Raw genomic sequence first — 23591 nt, forward strand, 5'->3', positions numbered from 1 at the left:
AACTAGTAACTTTTATCCCCAATACCCGATTCACGCTTTACATTTTCTCAAACTCTTGATAATGCACGATATGTATGTATTTCACAAGCGTACTAATACTACTATCAGTCTATTTCCATCTAACATTCACTCCTATACGTATCACAAATTTGGACTACATCCCACGGATAATTAGCACAATCCCTCAACGACGTAATGAAATCTATGACATCCGTTCAAAGCATCGCTTGTGCAGTTTCATGCAAGCTCACGGCTGCGGAGGCGAGCACCACAACCCCGCGTTCTTTGACCTTAGTGACTTTTTTCAATCGGAGATTTTTAGGATTAAACGACACCAATGAGACGTTATGAACTCACTGAAAATAACTTTGAACTTCTCCTTCCACATTTCAGTGACGAGGGTTTCACCTGGGTATACAACACCCGTGAATCTTCGGTTCAGAGTATTCAGAAAGTAAAATATTGCTACCGAACTTCAAGACTCACCGAACCTTAATGTCCTGAAAGGGACCGAACGTCTGCAAAACGTGTTTGCCTGCTATGCCCATCGAACATAGCCCATGGAGGATGGGTTTCTCAAAACCCCCAACGGCTGCGAATTCCGGTAATATCTGGATGTTCCTACATCGTTAACGACCAGCGTATGATAGTAGTGATTTATTCCTACGTGGAGAGGGTTGATGTCACCGTTTAATCTTGCAGTTGGATATTTAGCAACAGTGCGAGCTCACTTATATATCGAAAGTATACTACATACCTGTAAAGAGCGGCTTGAGATGGATGGGTTTTTTCCTCAAAAATGGCGTCTGGGGCCCTCGCCGGGGGTGTGTTGGAGGCGGAGGCAGGACCACGATCTGTAAGAACACATAAACAATCATATCAAAATGAAAAGAAGATATATAAATACGCGCCATCTCCTGTGCGTTTCCCTCCGAATCCGCCTGACCCACGGATGAAAACAGTGGATTGATTTTCGAATATAAGCTTTCCGCTATGTTGGTCTCGTGTCTCGACAACAGTGGTGACAGCTGCTGCATTATCCTTGTCCAGTATCTCCAGAAACCTGGCAATATGTGAGTCCACGAAGGCGAAAAGAGACGAGAGCAAACCTGGCAGAATTTACAAGATCCCCACTAGTAGGGATTGGCGCTTTGATGCTGAGGTATTGTTCTCCATGAAGCAACTTGGCCTATGACTGAGTTGTATATAGGGGAACTCGATAAATATAAGTGGAAGGGAAGAAAGTACCGGATTGAAATTTGGCAACCAATCCAAAGACAGCGAGCTGCTGGCAGAGAACTGGGGAATAACCCCAAAGGTAGGAAGCGCAGTAAACTGCTCATCTCCTTCATAAGTCCATTGAAGTTGAGTTTCGGTGGCACCGATTCCTAGATTGTACAGTATTATGTCTCGCTGAAGAAAACTGAGATTATGTCTAAAATTGATCATACGGAGCACGCACCTCTGTGTACGAGTACTCGCTAGTGACGACTTCTTTTTTTGCTTCAGCGATGATTGGAATGTCTTGAGAGATCGAGTTGGCCATGGCGCAGAAGAAAGAGGGGTTTATCACATGCTACACCGTGACTGTCTTACACTGTGTATTGATAGAAAGATCTCCTTCAACAGCTTCAACATAGATTGGTGAACTAAAGACCGTCCATCTTATATACCGTTAATCTTCAGAAGCTTCAAGCTTCAAAGCTTCAAAGCTTCAACGTTCAACGTTCAGAACGTTCAACTCTCAAATGTAGCCAAGCTTCAATCTCAAGCTCAAGCGCTCAAGACCGGTTCATGGTTACGGAACGGCCCGAACATAGAGGATCGGACGATCGAGCAGAGCAGACTGTCTCAGATGTTGCATTTTTATAGAGGACGGCGTGAACCTTTGCTTTAGCTTCCAATCGCCTATGGAGCAAACAACCGACCCCTCTTCCGGTCCCCATAACCCCCCCACACACACAGAATCCGACCACGCCAAACATGTCGCCTTGCCCAAGTCGCAGTAATTGGTCTTCTTTCTCCAACCACTGTCTGAATGCTGATATATGATACCTCCTATTGTGCAGAATCTGCGACCACCGACATTCATTTCCCGAGTTCAACGGTGACGAGCTCTTTCAACGTCATTACCAAATCTGGCCGTCAGATTCTGAGGGTAGCAATCTACTAACGTCTCAAATTCAGAAACAATGCCAGTTTGTTTCTTCAGTCCTACAAGTTGAACGTCGCGTTCATGCGGTGACGGCCGCATACCATGACGGCTTCCCGATAGTGCTTGTCCTCCTTGAGGACAGTGCATTGCTCCCAATTCTCAGTCAAGATCAGCTTCATTTCGAAGTTCATGTTTTTCTCGGTCAATATCAGTGGGCCTCGGGGTTTGATGCTCCTTCACAGGTTTCGTTCGGCGGGTACCTCTCACCTCCTAGCTCCGCGGTATGTGCCGGAACATCGATCACCTTACTACCATCACTGTTACCATCCATGTCGCCCACATCTTCCACATCTCTATCTCCTTCAAAGACTCAACTCGCCCAGTCTACCTTCACTGCAGGACTTTTCTTGCAAGATAAGGACCATCCATCCAACCGCTACATACTATCTGTGGGCCATCCGTTCTCATCCGAATTTCACTCTCATGTCATTAACGACGAAAGAAAAGACATTAAAATTGGATGGCCAGATGCATCGCTATCGTTAGAGCACTGCGACCAGTACTTGAAACTGGCAAATTTGCGAATTCCGAAACTGCAAGCTGAAATGAATCTCCTCCATGCCCAAACTCTTGAATTCAAAGGTGGCAACGAACATCAGCAGAACCTGTGAGTGGCCCTCCCAAATAACATCACAAAACACTTGACAATTCACAGGTTCCATTCCCGCAAGAAGCGTTATGAGTTTTTAGCTGCTACTATCGAGCTAATGAAGCTCGACATTCTCGAGATTTCTAATCGGAAAATTTCTTTGGAGAAGCTCAGGATTACTCCATCTGACACTGAAATAGGGCATGTCTTCATGGCATGTTTTGGTTTTGTCAATGACACCTCAGTTTCGACATCAAAATCCGACTCCATTCTTCTCCCCCAACATATTCCTCTGACACCTTCTGCATCTCAACCACATTCTCCCCACCAAAACCACCAATTCATCGACGTTTCTCTTATTAAGATTACTAATCAACTGCTGATCCCCCCGCCGAGCATACCGCAACATTTTTCCTCTATTCAAGAACTTCGGCCTGGCCAGAAAATCGTATTGGATTGTATGGCCGTGCAGCCACTACAAATAGGGAAAATCGGCTCACTCGAAAGTTTTTTCGGACTTCCCGACCCTGTCTGCACGACGAGAAATTCTACCGAAATATCAGATGCGAAGTATTTTATACACGAATACTGTGTTTCGAAGCCTCGTTTTGCGGACCCTGGAGCTTCGGGTGCTATTGTTCGTACGTCCGCCGAAGGTGCTGCAACAGGCATGGTTGTTGGGATTTTCGAAGGTCCAGGAATCGAATTGTCGATTATCCTACCTCTTAAACGACTTTTGGATAGAGTAGCAAGTACGTGTGGGATGAATTTGGAGTTGATTTCTTGATTCTTCATTTTTAAACGACGGGGTGCAGCTTTTTCCAGACAATTTTTTTTTTCGTTGTTATTTTCTATTATTGAATATTGTTTCTTAGAACTGGATTTATCTTAATATGCACATTTCTTTATTGAGTTGTGTAACTTTTGGTGTCTGTTAATAAATCCTTATTACGAATAGCGCAGTGTACCTAATTTCAGTAATTTGTTTGTTTGTTTCAATAGTGTTGATGTATCCGATATGGTGAATCCTTGCGCACGACGAAGACTTAGTTTCGAACAGAAGAAACAAGGTTAGAATTCAAGCAAAAGATATAAAACGCTTCAGGTATGAATCTCATGGAATGCGTAAATAAATAACCTGCTAATGTATCCTGGTCAGAATATTGGACAAAGTCAACGAAGGCGGCGATATTGATGTTGTCGTAGCAGGTTGTAGCGATGCAGGCGCTTCACATGAAAGTTCGGCGTTCAACGCTCAACTGCAGAGATTCCCTGAAATCAAATCAACCATTGTAAAGACCCTTGAAGACCATTGTACACGAAAAATTTGAGCAGATAAAGTGCGAATGTGTTGACCTAGAGACACGGCGAGTTCATCACGGTTCTGTGTCGAGCAATTTTTACTGCTCAATGAGAATCACCATTAACGGTCATTGTGAGTCACTGCACACGGCTGTGGAGGCGGGTATCATGACGTCGCGTTCCTTGGTGACCTTCGTAGCTTTCCCCCATCAGAGATTTTAGAAAACTCAAATAATGAGACAAACTAAGATTGACTTTGGACGGGAGTTCCACCTCGTATACAACACTCGTGAGTCTTCGTTTCAGGCTTGTTAGAATCTGAAATATTGCTACTGAGCTTCAGGGTTCACCGAGCCTTTATATCCTAGTAGAAGGGACAGAACGTCTGCAATAAGCTGCAATACTCATTGAACATCGCCTATGGAGGATGGGTTTCTCAAAAACTCCCTAATGGCAGTGCATTCTGGTTAAATCTGAATATCCCTACGCCGTTGATAACCAATGCATGTTAGTAGTATTCTCATCCTACGTGGAGAGGATTAATATCACCGTTCAATTCTGAGGGGAAATATATCAACGATGTGAGCTCACACGTTGGAGGCGGAGGCAGGAACCACAATCTGTAAGAGTGCACAGATAATCAAATCAAGACAAATGGAAGTTATATAGATACTGGCCGTTTCCTGCGCGTATCCCCTAGAGTCCGCGTCCACAGATGAATATAGCTCACAACTGTGTCTATCTTGTGAATTTACGAAGCTGAAGGGCACAACTAAAAAACGCGAGTAAACCTGGCAAAATTTACAAGTGGGGATTGGCGCTTTGATGCACAGTGATCAGAGAGTTGAGGAGTCATGGTAGGAAGTCCAAAAAATTCCTTGCATCCTTCACAGGTCCATTTAGTTGGGTTTCGGTGGCACCCAATTCCTAGATAATGTCTCGCTGGAGAGGACTGAGTTTTGAGGTTTCGACCGAAATTGAACAGAATTGAACGCGAAGACATGTATGAACACCTATGAGCACTTGTTAGTAACTACCTCTGTTTTCGCTTCAGCAGTGATTGGAGTGTCTTTTGAGCTCGCGAACAGACTGGTCATGGCAGCAAAGAAGGAACGTCAACATCAGATTCACATGATGCTGCATGGTGCCGCCCGAGCCGGGGACCCCGACCATGTTAGTTCCTTTGAACCTTCACTCTTCTTTCAACTACATGCCACTTCCCTTCAACATTATATGACATGCGCTTAACGCGCTACCAAATGGCTGACATGGTGGAATTTTTTGCAGTGTTTCAAGTTCTACTGGGTATCCGGATGCAAGATTGCCTTTCTAGAGCTTTCCAATCAACTTGGTCAGCGAATTGCTGCGAATGTGAGGCACCTGCCCTCTAATCCAAACTTGTCATTTGGGTAGTTAATGCCCTATGGCGCGTAATACTAGACTCGAGCCAGTAGCTTCGGATGTTGACACTTTGGAAACTGGCGCTCAAAGGTGTCAGAGAAAGTGATTCCGCATATCGCTTCTCAGCAGCAGACTGGTTCGAGTCTAGCGTAATACGGCCTGCAAGTAGGTTATCGTTTTGAAGAATTGTGGCCCATAAAGATCCAGTGTTGTGCACCCATATGCTCAAACTTTTGTTCATGTCTTTATTTAGCCTGAGACGTTGCACAAAGACCGCAAACTCACCTGTGACCTGTGCTGGCCTGTGAGTCGCTAGAAGAACGTTTTTGGTCTACATATGTAAAACTCTTCCAAGTAATTCTTTCTGATATACATACTCATCACACGACCATTGCGACCGGTCCAAATTCCTCCAATTCCAAACATCAGAATTCTAACTATGTTCGGTAGACTTGTAATGCTCTGCCTTTACACGAAAACCAGTCACTCAGCGCGAAGGTCGGTTTCAAACAGCTTTACGTTGCGCCTGGAGAGTTTGGCAATGAGTGACAACTGCAATAAACGGTCGGTTTGTACCCTTGCAATACGGATGAACATTGATTCTACGCTCAACAAAGCCATGGCCAGCAATAAGTATTAAATATCTTATTGTGCCTAACGGCATCGGTGTACAACTTTGATCCTTCACCCCGTTCCGTTTTTCAATGACCTCACTGTCGGAAAGATCTTGCTACATAGAGTCTTCATAGATAACGGGAACATTCCCGAGACTACCAATTATGGCGTATTCTCCTGTCCATATCAGGAATCAGATTTTCTGGATGAAGTGGTGCTACGTGACCAGCATTTAGCTGGAGTTTATCTGTGTACCTATGATAGTACTTGTCCGAATGTATGCTACATAATATCGATGAAGGGCTAGACTTAAAAATGCGTGCTTCAGACGAGCCTCGAGGTCCGAATTGCCCGGCCTAAATTCTCTCTCTTCCCTTTTTGTTGACCTGCCTGCGCCTGCTGTTACGGTGCGCTGCCTCATTGCTGTTCAAGCTTGGATGGGTCCTGATATTGCCTCATTTCAGATGTGTTACCGAGAAATGTTAATACGGTTATGCTTTTGTTAGCGTTCGTTTTGACCAATATTCTAATAGCCGGGGCGACCTATATCGAGGGTGCCAGGTATGCAAGTGATCCTCGTTGCTGCTATCGCATTGCCATTTTGTACTGATATTCTCTCCACAAAGCCCATACAGCACTTCCAGCGCACAGATTATGCCCCTGGACCTATCATTGACTGTAATTCACCTTATTGCGCCGTTAGCAACGCACATACACATACCTCTCCGTGTAATTGCTCCCAGGTGGGTGAGCAAATGTCCAAATGGTTGGGCAACATTTAATATTGTATATCCCAACAGCGAATTGCTATACGAGAGCGCATTGTAAACCAGTTCTACACCATTTGTGATAACTGCAAGCGCATCGAATTAGATCGAAGAGTTGGACGCAGGTGAACACGACAGAAGAGACTTGATTGCCGCTTCAGCCTTTTGAAATTACTAGTCATTCATATTCGAACTAAGAAACAATCAGAATCGTTTTCCCCCTCGCTTCAGAGGCTGCCTAACACCTCCTCGGGTACCAGCAGTCCCACTTTTAAGTTTAGCGACGCGTTTCCTCCGCTCCTCCTCACTATCTTCACTGGAGGAAGTGTCCTTCTTTTTTTTCTTCGTAGCCGGTCGAACAGGTGAGGAATCTGATGAAGGTGGTGCCTTCGGGATCAGTCTCGCAGGCGATGAGGACTGGTGTCTGAAATCACGCTGGGGTGGAATGGAAGACGTGGAAGCAGCCGCCACCGGGATAACTTTTGGTAAAGGTTCATCGTTATCAGGTTCGTCATCATCAGATTCTGTGGCTGAATCTTCTGCAGAATGATGTTTTAGCGGGTTGTCGGAAGGTTCGCGAAGAACAAAAGAAGGAGAAGGCGGTTTCGGCGGTGTTTTCGCGAGGTTGGGTTGTTCCTGCGAAGACAGGGAATCATGTCAGTAATTTGCGAAGTCACAAGGCGCTTACCATGAGACCCGGAGAAACACTGCGAACTTTCGTCGGAGATGGTGAACGGACTTGCACCCTGGGACGCGGTGGGTATGTGACTTGTAACTTGATTTCTTCGTTCGTGAAAGATATGGGTGCTGAATGCGATTTGAGTTTATGAAAAGTAAATAAAACCGAACTTACGCAGATGATCGACTAAGTTAAACAAGGCAGACATTCGTCGGATACTACTATTCATTCGAGGTTTAGAAATCGCATTTTTTACGTGAGTGTCGATGCTCCTCCGAGCAGCTCGTCCAACAGCATCTATTGCCTGTATTATCAAGCGTTTGAGCATTTTCCTCGCCTATAGGTTGAGACAAACCTTTTCAAGCTCTGATTCCACCATTTCTCCCACTGGTTTACCCGCGGAAAATGCTGTATGACTGACACTTATGAGAGGCAGTACAAGATGCTTTGAGATGATCTCGGCAGAATTCCTGTATCCAATAAAACAAGTTTCCCAAGTCCATTTGAATCCTTCGCAATCGATTTCAAAGGAAAAATCCTGATGTCCGCAGCATGAAACGAGTTTACGAAGAGAGGGAAATCCGACAAACCGAAGAACGAGACTCTACAACTTCGAACGAAGCATCATCCATACCACCCGGAGTATGGATTTTCGAGAGGTTTTCGATTACAATCAATCGCCATTCTTTTTCCGCTTCTTCTTCTTCAGTTGTATTTGCCACGAATGATTCTACCTTGTTACATGCTCTCCATCGACGAGCAATTTGACTGTTGGAAATAACTACATGTATTTCCACTGAATTAATGTAAGCTTGATATGGTGTATAGAGAGTTTACCTTCTGTCCAGACGGATTTCGTATCTGTGATCATAAGTAAACATGATTGGTCAATTTTCGAGGAGTGAAATTTCTGAAAGATCAGACTGTGAGAGGGAGGGATGATCACGAAAGAAGCGACTAACAAAGAGATAAGGTGTCGATTTCTGGCTGTCAACTTTCACCAGCCACTCCTTTGAAGACAGTAACTTAGATTGCTCCTAAAGAAAGTTACAACCTCTTACAACACCAAACATGTAACCTCACTTCCGAAAGTTGTTCCATGTTCACAATTATTAGCTTGAGATCCGAGCCACCACTTGAAGTTTCGAAGCCACGATATGTTTATAGCTCGACCAACAGACAATGTTTTCTTGAAACAGATGTCGTTATTGGTGGTCACAAATAGATGTGAGAACAGTTAGGCGCCCGGACACATTCTTCTCGTTGTTCGTCTATCACCCGGTCACCCTTTGACCCAACTTTAACCTCAAACTAATTCATAACATCAGGAGACACTGAGGAGACACCTGCAACGCTCTTTAAGGGGACAATAACATCGTAATTTTACATGGAAGACGGTGAAATTACGTCCAGATCTCCGTCGAACAAACGACATTGGAGTGTTCATGTTGCCTCCGAATGCGAGCCCTTGTCCTCTAATCACGCGCATGAACAATGCCAAGGATTGACATGGGGTACTGCTTCAGACGAATGGGATGACCCGAACCGGTCACAGATGCCCTCAAAGGCCGGGTTGCGCCTTGTCGTGCTCAATTCCCGGACACTGCCTAAATTTAATGTGGCTATCATTGACGGGTACCCCGAAGTACAGCTTGGGCGAGACAATCCAGTGTCAGACCACATACCGAGAATCCGGCTGAAGGAAATGGAGGTATCGAAACTACATGCATCCATATATTGGGATCAATCCTGGGACGGATGGGGTGTGGTCGACATGGGTTCGAAGCATGGAACTTATCTTCACTCGAGTGCCTTGACCATAGGTAACTCCCAAGCGGTAGAACGGAAGGTTAGACTATCTATCTCTAAAACCGCTAGTACCCCTAAGCGTCTTCACCACTTGGACCATCTCACTCTTGGAACCACGGTTTTCATTGTGCATATCCACGAGAATCAGCTTCCCTGTGAAGAGTGCTCACCAGGAGTAGGAGGAGAAATTCCCTTATTCGCTACTAGTAGTAGCCCAAAGCCTTCTTCAAATAACAACATAAATGTCGAGCGTTCTTCAGGTTATGAAGCTACAAGACCGTTGATTCATGACTCCAGGAAAGCTCTCTCGCAGTTGAAGCGCGAATTAATGTCGAGGCCTAGACATGTTGATACTAGACACTCTAGCAACATGGCAGGAAGTGTCACTGTCCGAGTCGGTCGATATGTAGACCGCTCCGCCCGTCGCCGTGCGATGTACCGGGCATCATCTTCCGATGCTCCCGGTATACCTACTTCCTCCCAGTCTTCACCCCAAGATTTCCCAAAATTGACATTACAATACAAGCCTGAGCCCATTTCGAAACCCGCAGTTCCAATTCCAGCATCAAGCATAGGATACAGGCTTCTAATACAACAAGGCTGGCATCCTGGTACTGTCCTTGGTTCTACCGAACGTGGACTAATCGAGCCCTTGGATATCCAACTCCCCTGTGACCGTTCAGGTTTGGGAATGAGAACCATTAAATGATGATTTGTACGCCTAGGACAATTACTACATAGTCGCCATGTGTAGACAATGCTATATAGACAATGTAAATATTCATCTTTCGATTGCGTTCTCTTCAGCGCCTATTTCCTAAGCTAACTTTATCGTGGAGGTCACGCGATCACGCGATCACGTGAGGTTGGACATGGAACCAAAAGAGGCGATTCAAGTTCATGGTCGATTTGGTTCCTTTCTTTTAATCCCGCATCCTACTTCCTTGTCTTTCGTTCTCCGTCACCGCTATTCCCACTGTTTCTTCAAATCGGTCTCGCTCTATTTGCACGTCTTCTCCGTATATAGTCAAGTACACTCGAATTCTTTGCAATAATGGCTACGAATCATGCTCGTGTAAGTCTACTTCAATCGAAAGTTTGCGCTTCATATTCTCACACTACTATGAATCGCTCTTATTTCAGTTACCGCAACGGACTACTAGAATGCCTCTTCGCGGAAAGGCCGACGAAAATGCAACCAGCAAACATCTTCGTCAACTCTCAGGTTCAGCCTTATCAGGGACCTCAAAGACTTTGCAGAAAGAGGCTGTTGGAGTAAAGAATAATATCGTGCGCGCTGCCCTAGGCGAGGTGACGACTACAGCCGTCAATCGAAGAGTACGTTGGTTGTCCCGTTTGCCGTGTCCGCGGGTGGCTCATAATTTTTCGACTCAGGAAAACAACAGCAAGGTTCTATTAGGCAAAGAGAAGGACGAGGTTAGCCTGAAGCGAGGTCGTTCGAACTCTACCAACAACGCTGTTCAGCGTGTTCCACTCGGGCCTGGTCGAAGTCAAGTTGCTCCACCCGTTACCAGTACTGCACCTATTCGCGCTGCTCCTGGCCGCTCATCTCGCCCATCAACTTTGAATGCTTCTAGACGTTCCATTCGGGATACATCTCGACCTATTGCTATTTATGAGGATGTCGACATGGACGTGGAGGACCAGCTTGAGCCTGTCGTCGTGCTAAGCGAAGAAAATCCTTCGGAAGCTGCTTCTGAGGCTGACGCGAACTTTTTGACCAGCGAACCAGACGGTCATGACATGGTCCTTGTTGAGGCAGAAGACGAAGACACCGAGACGGTCGCTTTTCAGGAATCTAAAGCACCGAAAGTTTGGCCTGATCTTGCAACGCAGCATCGTTTAGATTGTGAACGCCAAGTGGAAACCATCCGTGAAGTATTCGATGATGATGACGACGAGTTCGACCCGACTATGGTTTCAGAGTATGCGGAGGAGATTTTCGAATACATGTCCGGATTGGAGGTTCGTTCGGTATAAACTTCAGAGACATTTATCTGAATTGCTTCTAGGAAATGATGATGCCGCGCGCTGACTACATGGACTCTCAATCAGAGCTTAACTGGGATATGCGTGCTACCCTTATCGACTGGCTGCTCCAAGTTCACCTTCGATATCACATGCTCCCCGAGACCCTCTGGATAGCCATCAACCTCATTGATCGTTTCCTCTCACAACGCACCGTATCCGTCGTAAAACTGCAGCTAGTTGGAATTACTGCCATCTTCATTGCCGCCAAATACGAAGAGATCCTAGCGCCTTCCGTAGACGAATTTGTTTTCATGACGGAGGAGGCGTTCACGAAGGACGAAATTCTAAAGGGAGAAAGGATTATCTTGCAGGCGCTAGATTTCCAAATCTCGCACTATTGCTCGCCCTACAATTGGATGCGGCGTATTAGTAAGGCCGACGACTACGATCTTCAAACGCGGACCTTGAGCAAATTCCTGATCGAAGTGACATTAATTGACTCCCGTTTCTTGCGTGCCAAAGCAAGCCTCATCGCTGCAGTTGGGATGTACAGTGCAAGGACGATGTTGGGGGGTGATTGGGTATGTTTGTCCAATTACAATGGCCGTATATGTGCTCACGATTGTCATCACAGAATGACTCGTTTGTGTACTACTCTGGTTATACCGAAGACCAACTTTACCAGGGGCATCTATTTATTGTCGAAAAAATGGCAGAAAGGTCATTCCACAAGCTTGCATTGTACAAGAAGTATGCGAATAAGAAATTCCTGAAGGCTTCGACATTTGCGGTCAAATGGTCAAGGGCACACGCATCTGGCGTAGGTGGTGTGGAGAATACCATGCTTGACGCAGACCTTGTCTGATGTGAGCGTAACGATTCCACTGGCTTCTTGCATGATTTCTTTTGTACACTTATTGTTACACTTATCTGGCCTCTACCTATCTTCCCTAATCTCTTCATTCTGCATCTGGGTCCATTTTCATTTATTAGTCACATATATCGATTTGTCTATACAACTTCATTTGTTCCTTGTTCCAAAATTTTGACTCGAGCTCGCCATTTCCGTTTCGTATGTCTCGTCGTATGTTTGCTCTCGATTGCTGTCGTTTTATGCCCGCATCCACAACAATGCCTTAAAGGGGTGCCTCGCGCTATGTCTCTTTTCTATGTCTCATCTATTTTCGCCATTTCTCGTCGTGTATTATCGCCTCTATCCGGTTCAGGACTACGTCGTCATCATCTTTCGCATGTGGTAGATTCCCTTCGCATCTATCTTTGTCCCTCTGCGCCTGTATAAACATACACAACTTCCGCTGTATCAGGTATCTCGCGCAGGCCGCCATGGCATTTTTATGCTCATCTCCATACATGTTATTTATCAAGCAATGCATTCTTAAACTTAACAATTGATATCGGACTTGGATGGTGACTCACCATGTACAAGTTTGGCATCTGAATGGCAGACACACAGCTCTCCTTTTCAAGGTAGGTATAAGATCACATCATTGAGCAATGTAGCACATATTAGATTGGTTGGTTGGAGTGCCCATTTGATTCCTTCCTTTCTCTTTCACACAAAAATGAGGCAAGCTCGTTAGCAGTTCGCCTGTTTGAGTGTCTACCCCTCTCCTCATTTATGGGTGGGAGCGCAGGGCTTTGCCCCCAGGCAAAATTGAAACTGACTACTATATGCATTATGAGACTATTTAGGGTTATATACAAGAGCTCCAATAGTTTATTCCAAGATAAGTCAACCGCAGGTTGGCTTATCGACTGGTAGGAAAGTGTTAACATCAGCTCTCGGCATTGACACAATGCGTGGGGCCGCTGGCAGCCGAGAGTAACCGAAGCCGCGTTCGTTCTTGTTTATGTTGATCGGATTTGCATAAGATACGGACGCGAATCGCGATGCTGCCGGATCGTTTTTCACATGATATAACTCTACACCATATAGTAACGCGGGGTAGGCGTCGCGCTTTTCACCTGAAAGCTCTATAACACTAGCCTACTAAATCAATATTCTTTCATCAACATGTCTTTCTCCTTCAAAGGTCACACTGTCGTAGTCACTGGTGCAGGCGGAGGTCTTGGGAAGACGTGAGTAACAAAAACTCAATATCAATCACATATTCCTATTCAAGACATCCGCTCTTCCAGATACTCACTGTTGTTCGCGTCCCGGGGCGCAAACGTGGTCGTAAATGACTTTAACGGTGCAGCGGCTCAGAAGGTCGTTGATCAAATTGTCCAAGGTCCATCTTCTTCTATTCATCAGTTTCCATCTATTCTCATTGAAGACTAGCGGGCGGAAAGGCTGTTGTCAACACGTCGTCAGTAACTGACGGAAACGCAGTGATCAAAAGTGCTCTCGATGCATTCAGTGGCGTCACGATTCTAATAAATAATGCTGGTATTCTTCGGGACAAAGGGTGCGTATGCTTCAAGTGTTACCGACTCAATGGTTCCATGATTTCATTTCCAAGGTTCAAGAACATGACAGACCAAGAGTGGGACCAAATCACAGAAGTACATCTGAAAGGTGCATTTGCTTGTACAAAGGCTGCATGGCCGATATTCAGGAAACAAAAATTTGGTCGTATCATCAACACTGCTAGTGCAGCGGGGTTGTATGGTATGTTATACCTCGGTCCAACGGTGCTCAGGTCTCTCATATTTGATTCGTGTTAGGCAACTTCGGTCAGGCAAATTACAGTGCCGCCAAGATGGGGTTGATCGGTTTCACGAAAACTCTGGCTTTTGAAGGCTCAAAGTACAATATTAAGTCGGTGGCCATTGCTCCAGTAAGTCAGAAGCGGCTTGCTCGTCTTTGGAGCGCTTACCACCGTCCAGATGGCAGCCTCAGCCATGACTGAAACCGTTATGCCTCCAGAAATGCTTGCTAATCTAAAGGTCTGAATTGCGCATGTATGTCATACTCCGAAACCTGATCTTGGTGCATAGCCGGAATTTGTCGCCCCATTCGTTGCTGCAGTCTGTCATCCCGATGGGCCGGATGCATCAGGAAGAATATTTGAAGTTGGTGCCGGTTTTATCGCGGAAGTGCGATGGGAACAGAGCAAAGGTGCCGTGTTCAAAACTGATGCAACCTTTACTCCTTCAGCAGCAAGTAATATTATTGTCTTCATCGTTCAGATCTGAGTATTCCATTCGACAGGTCAAAGCGAAATGGTCCGAAATCACTGACTTCAGCCAACCAAAATAGTACGTTTTGCCATATTAGTCTGTTCGAACCTAAACTTATCGCACTCAGCCTCAAGTCAATCGCCGATATTGACATGAAGGTGAGTTCACATTTGGAAAACGATCAACTCCTGAATCAACCTCTTTTCATAGAAAACCCGCGAAGCTGCTCTCAAAGCACCATCTAACCCTCAATCATCACCCGAAGTCCGTTTTGATGGCAAAACGGTAATTGTGACTGGGGCAGGCGCAGGTCTCGGCCGTGTTTATGCCCTCATGTACTCCAAGCTCGGAGCTAACGTCGTTGTCAATGATGTCAGCGAGAAGGGCGCAAAGTCGGTGGTGGATGAGATTGTGAAAGGTGATGTTTCATCTAGTGATTTAGTTCTTGTTATTGATTATTATATACGGTAGCTGGCGGGAAAGCTACCACTGCTGTTTGTTCAGCCGAAGATGGGGAGACTATCGTCAAAGCTGCCTTGGATAACTTTGGTGGTGTTCACGTCTTAGTTGCTAACGCCGGAATCTTACGGGACAAATCGTTCACGGCCATGTCTGAACAAGAATGGGATATAGTTCTGGCTGTTCACTTGCGGTATAGTTGTTCTTTCCTCATTACCTATCCGCCCTTTTCTCATCATCCATATTTCTTCATAGAGGAACATATAAGGTAAAATTTGAAATTACATACTACATGCAGAGCATGATAGCGAATTTTGGCGTAGTGTGCCAAAGCGGTATGGCCAGTGTTCCAGAAGCAGAAGTACGGTCGCATCCTCACTACTTGCTCTCCTACTGGTGTCTGTATGTCATATTCCATCTCCTTGCTCGACACTTTGGTGATCATTATATCCACAACTCTACAGATGGTAACTTTGGTCAAGCAAATGTACGAGGTCATCTTTTTAGTTTTGAATTGTACTTATGGGCGTAGTATGCGGCTGCTAAAGCGGGCATCACTGGGCTAACAAGAACCCTTGCTATCGAAGGCCAGAAATATAACATTCTTGCCAATGTGATTGCCCCGACAGCTGGGACCGCAATGACAGAGACCGTGTGGTATGTATCAGTTACTGGCTGAATCCATCACCACTATAGTGCTGACCATTATTGACCAGGCCAGAAGAAATGTTAAAAGCGTTCACCGTTCGTAATCATATTCCTTCATTCATTGGCTTACCCACAATGCATTCCCTCATACAGCCTGCCCATATCGCCCCTCTAGTTGGGTATCTGACGAGTGCAGGTTTGTTGTTCTGCACATTGAAACTTGAAGAGATAACCATTAATCTCTACTGGCAGATAATGATGACGTTTCAGGGTGTCTGTTCGAACTTTCCGGAGGCTGGGTCGCTCAAACTCGTTGGCAGCGCAGTGGTGGCTATGGGTTCCCAACAGTGAAGCCATATACACCTGAGGATGTCGTCGAGAAATGGAAAGAAATTACGACCTTTGGTAAGCGTGATCAAGGAAATCAGTATTGTGTCTGAGCATAGCCCGTAGATGAACGTGCTACGCATCCCAGTTCTACTTCAGAAGCCTTGCAACAGGTGAATTTGCTTGATTACTTCAAAGTTTTACACAAGCATTGCTGACTCTTTGCTTCCAAGATTGTGGAGAATTTCGAAAACAAGGGTGATCAGGTGAAAGCCAAACTTTAGATACATAGCTTCTCGGGCGTAGTGTATCATACTGTAAGAAGTGTTTTGACTCAGGATGGACGGCCCAGGGCATGAGGAATATCCTATTTATCCTTGATTGGCTACAGCTTTGGTCTAAACATGAGGACTGCAGCATCCAGGCAGCATCATTCTTCCTAATTCTTCTCCGATATCCTTTCCACGATACTGCGCTGCAGACTATGAGATTTGATGCTTTTTTGAATTATTCTACGCTATAATGAACAACCCCAATCGATATGATTCGCCCACCGGACTTAACATTGGTTCACCCAGGATGATGTCCCCTAGAACCCACAGAACTCACCGCTCCGCGCGTTCTCACCGTCTTCACCAGAATTCCACTCATGATCCTAATGAAGTTCAAGACGAGGCCCAACTTCATACTGCGGAAAACTTGCACCAAGACAATTCCACGTTCAATCTTGATCCAGATGCACCTATACTTGGGGCTGGAGGCGAGAGTATACAAGAGGCTATACGCTCTGAAGAACAGCGTAATGAAATGAGGAAAGAAAAGAACTTTGTGGGCGGTTTTGTAGTGGGGCTCAAGCGAGTTTTGAAACCAACTTGGAATGATAACAGACAGCAATCAGATCCAGAGGCTGCTTATACAGGGACGCCGTATGGAGCGGACAATACGTACTTACCAGCGCGGGGTCCTGCAGACATCGAAGAACAGCATCCTCATTCCGAATCTTCTCGTTCCCCTTCTTCGGAATCCCAATTCTCACCTTCCAGTGAGACCATGCATGGTACCCAAGAATTTCCGGACGATGGTACAACTGCTATAGACCATCAGTCAATGCCCATGCCAGTGCCTATTCCAGGTCACTATGTCAGTCCTATCCTTGTCGAACCTCAGCTAGCCCCAGATTACGCTAAAATGGGTTCATCCGCATCGAGCACATCTGAAGGCTCGTTGAACTCATATGTTTCGCGCATAGCCCATTTCTTTCAACACATAAATGAGCTACCTTGGGTAGCAGACTCTCGTGTCACAGTGGACTATTACCCAGGACAGTCCCCACGTCGTGCACGTTCTCGACCTCCTCACAGAAAAGTTCTATCGTGGTACAACCGACATGCGTTTCCACCTGGTCAAAACGCAGAACCTTTGGATTTGGATGCTGGATCGTCGCCGTCGCCAGTTTTAGGACAGGTTGTGCAAATGATTGAGGCTCAACCTTCGGTGATTACGAAAGAACCTACTAAGGATGCAATTCAGCCTTTGATTCTACCCACTGTTCCTGTTCCAGAATCTCAGATTGAATCCGGTCCTACATATTTTGCCGAGCTCATTTCTCCCCTGCCCCCTCGTTCAGACACACAACAATCTGCACGCACTGGGAGGTCGATCGTTTACTCTGTCGTAAACCCCTCCGCTCCGTCTACTTCTACGACAACAACAACAACTTCTTCTCCCCTCACCGAGCCCCCGCGCCATCTGGGAATTGACACCATGACCGCTTTGGCACAAAGCATTACTGGTTATACGCCGTATCAACCTGTTGCACCTCAGTATGGCCGCCCCATTCATGAACCTTTAGCTCAGGTTCCAGTGGCATCTTCTGTGATTTCTACGGGTGATATTCGCGAAGTACCTCCTGCTCATACTAGAACCGGCACACCTGCACAGTCCATGTATCCGTACCCGTTGTATGCGCCCCCTACCACTTAGTATTTGATTCTACATCTACGCACGCCTCTGTTGCTACCACGTAATCAAGGCCTGTACGGTGTGACATTTTTTCGTTTACTTTACTTTCCTGTACGCAAGAATGTAAGCCAAAAGGATTAGGGAATGGATTTTGAATTAGAATAATAATTAAACTTGAACGGGCGGACGTCCGAACACTGTACCCAATCACGCCATCAGATGCTTATAACCTCACGCTAACTAATTATTCCAACGTACCACCAGCCAATGCAGGCAAACGAATCTCTACTTGAGGTTCGTTCTTAAGGTGCTTCGCACCCTTATACTGATTTATCATAATACCAGGCTGCTCTGACGGAGTCGTTCACACCTCCCCCATCCCGTCGACAATCGAAAATTGTTCCTGCGCCAACTTCCAGCTCTCTCAGGACAGAGCTTAGTCCAACTCCAGCTGAGGCTCTTGAAAACTCCGAAATTACTTCTGAAGACGCGTGGAAGAACGAATACGAAGAACAAGTCAAAACTTGGAGGTTACAGTCTGCTGAGGCTCGAGAGAAAGCGGAAAGGGAGCGGGCTAAATGGGAGGCTTTGAGAGAGGCGGAAAAATTCGCAGGTGTTCCACCGCCGCCACCGTTGCCTGTACAGCAGAACTCTCCATCTCCACTGGAAATGTCTGATTCACCTAGTCCCGCTGACGCTCGGGATCTTGTTACCGGGGAGACACCTAAAGCTGTGAGTTTTTTTTTTTCATTTACACATTTCCTTAATCCTGATAATTGCCTATCCAGACCTCACATTCACGACAGTTGACCAGTGAAGACTCTCAAAAATGGGAACATCTCCCTTCAGAAGTCACTTCATCACTTCCTTCCATGTCCTTTCCGGAAGATTCAGGCCACGAGGAAACTGGAGTACCTCCCTCTCAATCTCCTCCCACTGCACCCACTTCCGCTACACTCTCCGTTTTTGATAACACTCTTTCCACTTCCACCCGCGTTAAAGCGTTTGCCTCGGCCCTGGCAATAAACTTGCTCTTACCATTTGTGAATGGAGTCATGTTAGGATTTGGAGAAATTTTCGCCAAGAACGTTGTTCTCAGATGGTTTGGTTGGGGAACTAACGTCCCTAGATCAACAGCAGCATCTCTGGGTCTCCGCGGCAAGTCACATAGATAGAAGTTTATGTATATAGAGTACATTGGTGGTATTATTATACACGTATACACATGAGGGACAAAGCGGAGATACTGACGCGTCAGCTATTCCACGGAAAAGACTACGTAGATACATACTTGCAAATGTCGATACCCAACACCATCTAAACAGTGAGCCTGTGCAACTCAGGCTATCGCCTAGAATGATTCATCAGCCGCAACAGATGACTGGGAGTCAAACTTAACACGAACACTGGGAGCATTGCGAAAGTTTAGATGAAGCATCGCATGACACCTATGGTAATCAAAAGCCTAACATTCAAGCACGAACCTCATATTCGAATTTAAGGAGGGAGGGAAGCACCGACCGTAGAAGTACACGATACACAAAATTATGTAAGGCTTACCTCGAGACTCGTAGGGACAAAGGAAAAAAGTCGTACCGCTAATGTAAGTTATTTCCATGCCTTTACCGATGAAGCAGATAAATGAGAATAAGCGTAACAACAGGAGGGGAGGCAGGATCGAAGAAAAGGGTAGGGACGGACTGTTGACAAGTCTCTGCCACAATGGCGTGGATGTAATCACATCCACATCGTCCTTGAGCGCAAGAACTTTCCTTTAGAGGAAATCCTCTGCTCTAGCTCGTTTCTTTCCTCTAAATTCCTCGCCTTGAGAGGAAGCCGGATCTACGGATGATAATTTAGACCGGTACTTCGGTGAATAAGCACGAATTTCCTCCTGTGGAATTACGATTAGCAACAAAAAGATGATCTCATCCAAGAACAGATACTTGCAGGAGAGAAATTTGCATCTTGATATTTGAGTTCCGTCGGCTTTTTGAAGGAAGGATTAGTTTGTTTGAGTGAAGGGTTTGGTAAAGTAGGATGAGAAGACTGCTCAGCGATGGGCGGAGGTATGGGAGTAGCCGACGACGAAGGTGGCGGAGGTGTTGCAAAAGACCCGTTTGTCGGAGGTGTTGCCAGAGTGTCTCTAAGAGGCTGAGGTGACGCTGAACCTTGCTGTTGAGGAACAAAGGTCGGTGGAGGTGGCATAAGGGGACGGCCAGGAATCCCAGGTGCTCCGGGAGGAAGCATTCCTGGCGGTAGTGAAGGAAACCCACCAGGCGGCATCATACCCGGAGGAGGAAGAAATCCAGGGGGCATTGGAAATCCAGGGGGAGGCGGGCTTCAAGTGGAATATATACTCATGAGATTATAATAACCTAGTAAAAAAAACAGGTACTCACCCTGGAGGAAATCCAGGCATACCAGGAAACGGAGGAAATGGTGGCTGACCAGGAACCATCCCCGGAAGGGGTGGGAAGAACGACGGGGGACCGGGAGGCATCATCCCTGGTGGAGGTGGTCCCGGCATCGCCCCAGACGGTGCTGGAGGAGCAACATAAGCTTGTGGAGGAGCGCCGTAGACTCCGCCAGCGCTCTGATCGCTGGCTGCGGGAGGAGCATTATCATTAGCACCTCCCATCAACGCTCTATGTGCTTCCAAGGCTGCTTTGAGCTCATCCTCAGACAGAGGCCGATTTTCAGTCTTGGGACGTTTTGCAGGAGGTTGAGAGATCGACCCAGCTGCAAGACCCAACTCAATTTCTTTTCGCCGCTTATAGTCAGCGACGTCGGGTGCTGGTATACCCTCCATTCCAAAAATTTCGACCTCATAGCCATCGCGGCCAGGAAGAGCATTCTCGATACGTGGCAAGCTGAAAGATGTCGTAAATAAGAGTCACGGATGGCAGTAAAGAAAAACTTACTTCTCCGGTTCCAGTTTGTGAACCTGTTGGATGTGAACAGCCAAACCTCCAGCAGTGTTGAGCCTTCGAGGACACATGTTACACTTGAAGTGCTTTGCTTTCTGATGCTGCATAAGAACTATGGATGAATAGGAGATAAGAATCTGGTTTGAAGAAAGGCAACGGCTGAATAACCTTTTTCATCCTCGAATTCACGCTCACAGTACCAGCACCATGGTCGGATGATCTATGCAAAATATGAGGATGAGACCATCATTCTTGACCACAAACTTACCTGCTTGCTCTTTTTCTTGGCCATTTTATGCTGATGTTATGGAAATGTTGATTTTAGTGATGAAAGTCGGGAACGAACGAAATTTGTTCATATTGACACGAGTTATGCTGGCGCTTAAACCGGCACTATTCTATTACAGTATTACTATTATATCTTATTATATTCAGTATGTACAAGCTTGAGGACTCATGCACTCATGAACGATCATACATTCCGCTTGAGTGTGTCAGAAAGTTGATATGGAGGGGGAGGGGTTTCCGAAAAAAGAACGTGTGCATTGCCGTCGTCGATTGCGTTTTCCCCGCTGCTCGCATTGAGAATCACAGCATTTGCATTCGTTTGAGCACGACGAATTTCAGCAATGGCCCGCTCAGCTTCAATGCATACATTTTCAATGAGGCGTTGTGCCCTAATTTCACCGACATTTCTGTTGATAATCAAGGGAGAATTCTCTATGGCTGATTTCAAGATGAATATGGGATTCGTGTTAGAAGGAAGGCTGTTACCTGTATCTCTTTGACGAGATGCTTCTGTGGGATCTTCTACATTGGATTCTGATCCCGAGAGATTCCTGGAAGCGGGAGCTATAAATTCTGTAGAAGACAACTTCGGCCGCTGAAGTACTATTGAAACTGCAGGGAAGTGTGCCACATTCGTACAAGGGTCATAATCAAGAAGATTCATTTGAGTGAGCAGTTCTGGATGGTCTAATTGAGGAATGGATTTCCTCCGTGTGCCGTCATCTGTATGGCCTGCCAGCGAGTCGAATTTTAAATTCCCTTCCAAATCCTGAGCGAGAATTGAACGTCGTCGTACGGAAGTTCTACGACGTGCTTCTCTTTCTCGTAGAGAAAACAGGACAGCTAGAAGGGCTACAACCACAACTATCGCCCCTCCCAGCACTCCTCCTACTATAGCGCCTGCAGTGACAGAGTGCCCAGTTATAGCTGGAGGATAACTGGTAGAGGCGGTAGGTGCCGTTGCAATTGCAGAATGAGTCTCCGACAAAGAACTGGTCCTTGGCACCACTGTACTTGGGTCCAAGGTTGCAGCCGTAGCTGAACGACTTGTTGTAGGACCTGTTGCGTTTGCGTTTGCAAGAAAACTGGCGAATGTCAGATTTCCAGTGACAGGAGGATTGAGAGCGCCGACTATGCCTGTGATAGGAAAGATGTAAGGATAAAAGTCCAATACGGAAAAAAAAATGAAAACCTTACTTGAATTACAACGCCAATCTGGGTCCGACTGTTGAGAGAAAAACCAAACTGCTATCCGGTATAGACAAGTTCAATATCAAGATACCAAACTCAAACGAGAAATATTAACTTTCGCCGACAGTCCCTAGCGTCAATGTTGCTCGTGCCGCGGTACTCGAGTTCTCGGTATGCACGAGCCCACTGTCGAAACCACCATCTAACGGGGTGCAAGGTGATTCGAAAGAACCTGTGGATTTGACGTTCAGATTGATACCTGTTGGTGCTAAAAATAGTCTTACTTTGTGTAATACTGTAAGCAGATGCGTTTTTGGTTTTTGAGGGTTCCTTTGATGAACAATATGAATCAACTCACGAATAGTTGCCAATGCCAACAAAGACAAATGTTATGTTTGCCTGGGGTGTGGAAGATGTGGTCATGTAGGAAGGATCGAAGAAATTATGGTAGGTAGTGCCTGCACCCATCAGTATGGTCTGAAGTCACATAAGCCTCGCCCAGACAGAGACCAAGCAGTCCACGTACGGTTGACATCAGAAAGAAGATTCAGCAAGGGTCCTCAGCAAGAAGAATAAAAGAGAAGGAAAGTGTTTGAAATCAAGAAACCAAATGTACACTAGTGTATGCGTTCATGTATTGGGTTTTATACATCTCCAGTTTGAATTTCCATAGTTCTCGATTACTCCCCAATGTAATAGGATCACAAATGTCAAAGCGGCGTATTCAAGCGTCCTTGACAGCCAGAGGTAACAAGAACAAGAAAGCCTGTTTTGGGAAAGGTCGCACACATCTCAGTAGGTACGAGAAGCCTTCTGCAGCCTTGTTGTTTTTTAGGAATTAGAAAACACCGCCAGGTAATCAGGGATGATGTGTTCGTCCCTCACTGTCCCTGTGGGTTCTCTCTGGGTCCTTTGTGAGTTCATCAACGTGCAATGAGGCAACAAGCTGCAACAAGACCACTTACTTTGAAAAAATATACATACAAACCTGAACCCTCCCCTGCAAGTTTCTAGCCAACGCTAGCGCACAAGCCCCATCGACATTTAGTATGGGCGTACTTACTACGAGTTGGTGCAGCGCGCAAAGAGAATTCTCGGATGTGCTGACATTGAGTATCAGGTATTTCATGAGATTCATTTAAGTTCTGGTTGTGTTCTGGCTTGTTTTGGTCCAGTTCTGGTCTGTCGTCCTTTATCCGATCCCATGGAATTGGAGGTTGACGTCTTTTCATGATTTCAGTATCGAGTTAACTAATTCTGCACCTCTCAG

General features: G+C 45.9%; 10 protein-coding genes across 10 annotated transcripts; 6 read left to right on the forward strand and 4 right to left on the reverse strand.

Annotated features, from left to right (window-relative positions):
- Positions 1 to 215: 215 nt before the first annotated feature.
- On the reverse strand, positions 216 to 1546 carry C8R40DRAFT_1172181 (hydroxysteroid dehydrogenase; the record flags this gene model as incomplete). Its single annotated transcript, XM_046231821.1, has 9 exons — positions 216 to 298; positions 358 to 431; positions 487 to 611; positions 668 to 695; positions 758 to 854; positions 951 to 1063; positions 1110 to 1189; positions 1249 to 1413; positions 1463 to 1546. The coding sequence occupies 9 exons, from the start codon at positions 1544 to 1546 to the stop codon at positions 216 to 218; spliced, it is 849 nt and encodes a 282-aa protein (XP_046084931.1).
- Positions 1547 to 1910: 364 nt separating this feature from the next.
- On the forward strand, positions 1911 to 3591 carry C8R40DRAFT_1172182 (uncharacterized protein; the record flags this gene model as incomplete). The annotated part of the gene is made up of 3 exons (XM_046231822.1): positions 1911 to 2005; positions 2070 to 2822; positions 2871 to 3591. 3 exons carry the CDS (start codon positions 1911 to 1913, stop codon positions 3589 to 3591), a joined length of 1569 nt encoding a protein of 522 aa, XP_046084932.1.
- Positions 3592 to 7093: 3502 nt separating this feature from the next.
- Positions 7094 to 8669, reverse strand: C8R40DRAFT_1161462 (uncharacterized protein; the record flags this gene model as incomplete). Its single annotated transcript, XM_046230122.1, has 8 exons — positions 7094 to 7525; positions 7578 to 7696; positions 7743 to 7872; positions 7924 to 8106; positions 8159 to 8349; positions 8406 to 8478; positions 8531 to 8605; positions 8652 to 8669. The coding sequence occupies 8 exons, from the start codon at positions 8667 to 8669 to the stop codon at positions 7094 to 7096; spliced, it is 1221 nt and encodes a 406-aa protein (XP_046084933.1).
- A 152-nt stretch (positions 8670 to 8821) lies between these two features.
- C8R40DRAFT_1112032 (uncharacterized protein) lies at positions 8822 to 10177 on the forward strand. Its single transcript, XM_046228395.1, has one exon. The coding sequence runs from the start codon at positions 8956 to 8958 to the stop codon at positions 10084 to 10086; it is 1131 nt and encodes a 376-aa protein (XP_046084934.1). The 5' UTR covers positions 8822 to 8955; the 3' UTR covers positions 10087 to 10177.
- A 254-nt stretch (positions 10178 to 10431) lies between these two features.
- Positions 10432 to 12234, forward strand: C8R40DRAFT_1070686 (cyclin; the record flags this gene model as incomplete). The annotated part of the gene is made up of 5 exons (XM_046226252.1): positions 10432 to 10452; positions 10521 to 10715; positions 10773 to 11363; positions 11411 to 11950; positions 12004 to 12234. 5 exons carry the CDS (start codon positions 10432 to 10434, stop codon positions 12232 to 12234), a joined length of 1578 nt encoding a protein of 525 aa, XP_046084935.1.
- A 1033-nt stretch (positions 12235 to 13267) lies between these two features.
- Positions 13268 to 16313, forward strand: C8R40DRAFT_1112035 (peroxisomal hydratase-dehydrogenase-epimerase). Its single transcript, XM_046228396.1, has 20 exons — positions 13268 to 13469; positions 13530 to 13624; positions 13675 to 13801; positions 13856 to 14004; positions 14061 to 14173; positions 14223 to 14282; positions 14334 to 14495; positions 14548 to 14594; positions 14644 to 14674; positions 14727 to 14934; positions 14988 to 15168; positions 15231 to 15243; positions 15299 to 15377; positions 15440 to 15462; positions 15508 to 15632; positions 15692 to 15719; positions 15777 to 15819; positions 15876 to 16028; positions 16077 to 16123; positions 16184 to 16313. Exons 1-20 carry the CDS (start codon positions 13405 to 13407, stop codon positions 16232 to 16234), a joined length of 1800 nt encoding a protein of 599 aa, XP_046084936.1. The 5' UTR covers positions 13268 to 13404; the 3' UTR covers positions 16235 to 16313.
- C8R40DRAFT_361848 (uncharacterized protein) lies at positions 16035 to 18095 on the forward strand. The gene is made up of 2 exons (XM_046234840.1): positions 16035 to 16123; positions 16184 to 18095. The coding sequence occupies exon 2, from the start codon at positions 16473 to 16475 to the stop codon at positions 17931 to 17933; it is 1461 nt and encodes a 486-aa protein (XP_046084937.1). The 5' UTR covers positions 16035 to 16123; positions 16184 to 16472; the 3' UTR covers positions 17934 to 18095.
- Positions 18096 to 18179: 84 nt separating this feature from the next.
- On the forward strand, positions 18180 to 19087 carry C8R40DRAFT_1070688 (uncharacterized protein; the record flags this gene model as incomplete). The annotated part of the gene is made up of 3 exons (XM_046226253.1): positions 18180 to 18206; positions 18258 to 18644; positions 18701 to 19087. The coding sequence occupies 3 exons, from the start codon at positions 18180 to 18182 to the stop codon at positions 19085 to 19087; spliced, it is 801 nt and encodes a 266-aa protein (XP_046084938.1).
- Positions 19088 to 19686: 599 nt separating this feature from the next.
- On the reverse strand, positions 19687 to 21134 carry C8R40DRAFT_1161465 (uncharacterized protein; the record flags this gene model as incomplete). Its single annotated transcript, XM_046230123.1, has 6 exons — positions 19687 to 19806; positions 19863 to 20253; positions 20315 to 20785; positions 20837 to 20954; positions 21011 to 21062; positions 21111 to 21134. 6 exons carry the CDS (start codon positions 21132 to 21134, stop codon positions 19687 to 19689), a joined length of 1176 nt encoding a protein of 391 aa, XP_046084939.1.
- A 59-nt stretch (positions 21135 to 21193) lies between these two features.
- On the reverse strand, positions 21194 to 23029 carry C8R40DRAFT_361781 (uncharacterized protein). The gene is made up of 7 exons (XM_046234839.1): positions 22848 to 23029; positions 22680 to 22798; positions 22606 to 22616; positions 22443 to 22553; positions 22328 to 22378; positions 21617 to 22267; positions 21194 to 21568 (listed from the first exon to the last, which is right to left on the reverse strand). Exons 1-7 carry the CDS (start codon positions 22854 to 22856, stop codon positions 21315 to 21317), a joined length of 1206 nt encoding a protein of 401 aa, XP_046084940.1. The 5' UTR covers positions 22857 to 23029; the 3' UTR covers positions 21194 to 21314.
- Positions 23030 to 23591: the final 562 nt, after the last annotated feature.

This window comes from Lentinula edodes (assembly GCF_021015755.1).
Source record: "Lentinula edodes strain Le(Bin) 0899 ss11 chromosome Unknown C8R40scaffold_24, whole genome shotgun sequence".
Lineage (NCBI taxonomy): Eukaryota > Fungi > Basidiomycota > Agaricomycetes > Agaricales > Omphalotaceae > Lentinula > Lentinula edodes.

Coding starts and splice junctions, on each gene's coding strand:
- C8R40DRAFT_1112032 (XM_046228395.1), top strand. CDS start 8,956: ATGGAAGACGGTGAAATTACGTCCAGATCTCCGTCGAACAAACGACAT.
- C8R40DRAFT_1112035 (XM_046228396.1), top strand. CDS start 13,405: ATGTCTTTCTCCTTCAAAGGTCACACTGTCGTAGTCACTGGTGCAGGC. Junction 13,625..13,674: donor CGTTGATCAAATTGTCCAAG/GTCCATCTTCTT, acceptor ATTGAAGACTAG/CGGGCGGAAAGGCTGTTGTC. Junction 14,283..14,333: donor AAATGCTTGCTAATCTAAAG/GTCTGAATTGCG, acceptor CTTGGTGCATAG/CCGGAATTTGTCGCCCCATT.
- C8R40DRAFT_361848 (XM_046234840.1), top strand. CDS start 16,473: ATGAACAACCCCAATCGATATGATTCGCCCACCGGACTTAACATTGGT.
- C8R40DRAFT_361781 (XM_046234839.1), bottom strand. Junction 22,379..22,442: donor ATTGACGCTAGGGACTGTCG/GCGAAAGTTAAT, acceptor TATACCGGATAG/CAGTTTGGTTTTTCTCTCAA. Junction 22,268..22,327: donor AGATTGGCGTTGTAATTCAA/GTAAGGTTTTCA, acceptor TTCCTATCACAG/GCATAGTCGGCGCTCTCAAT.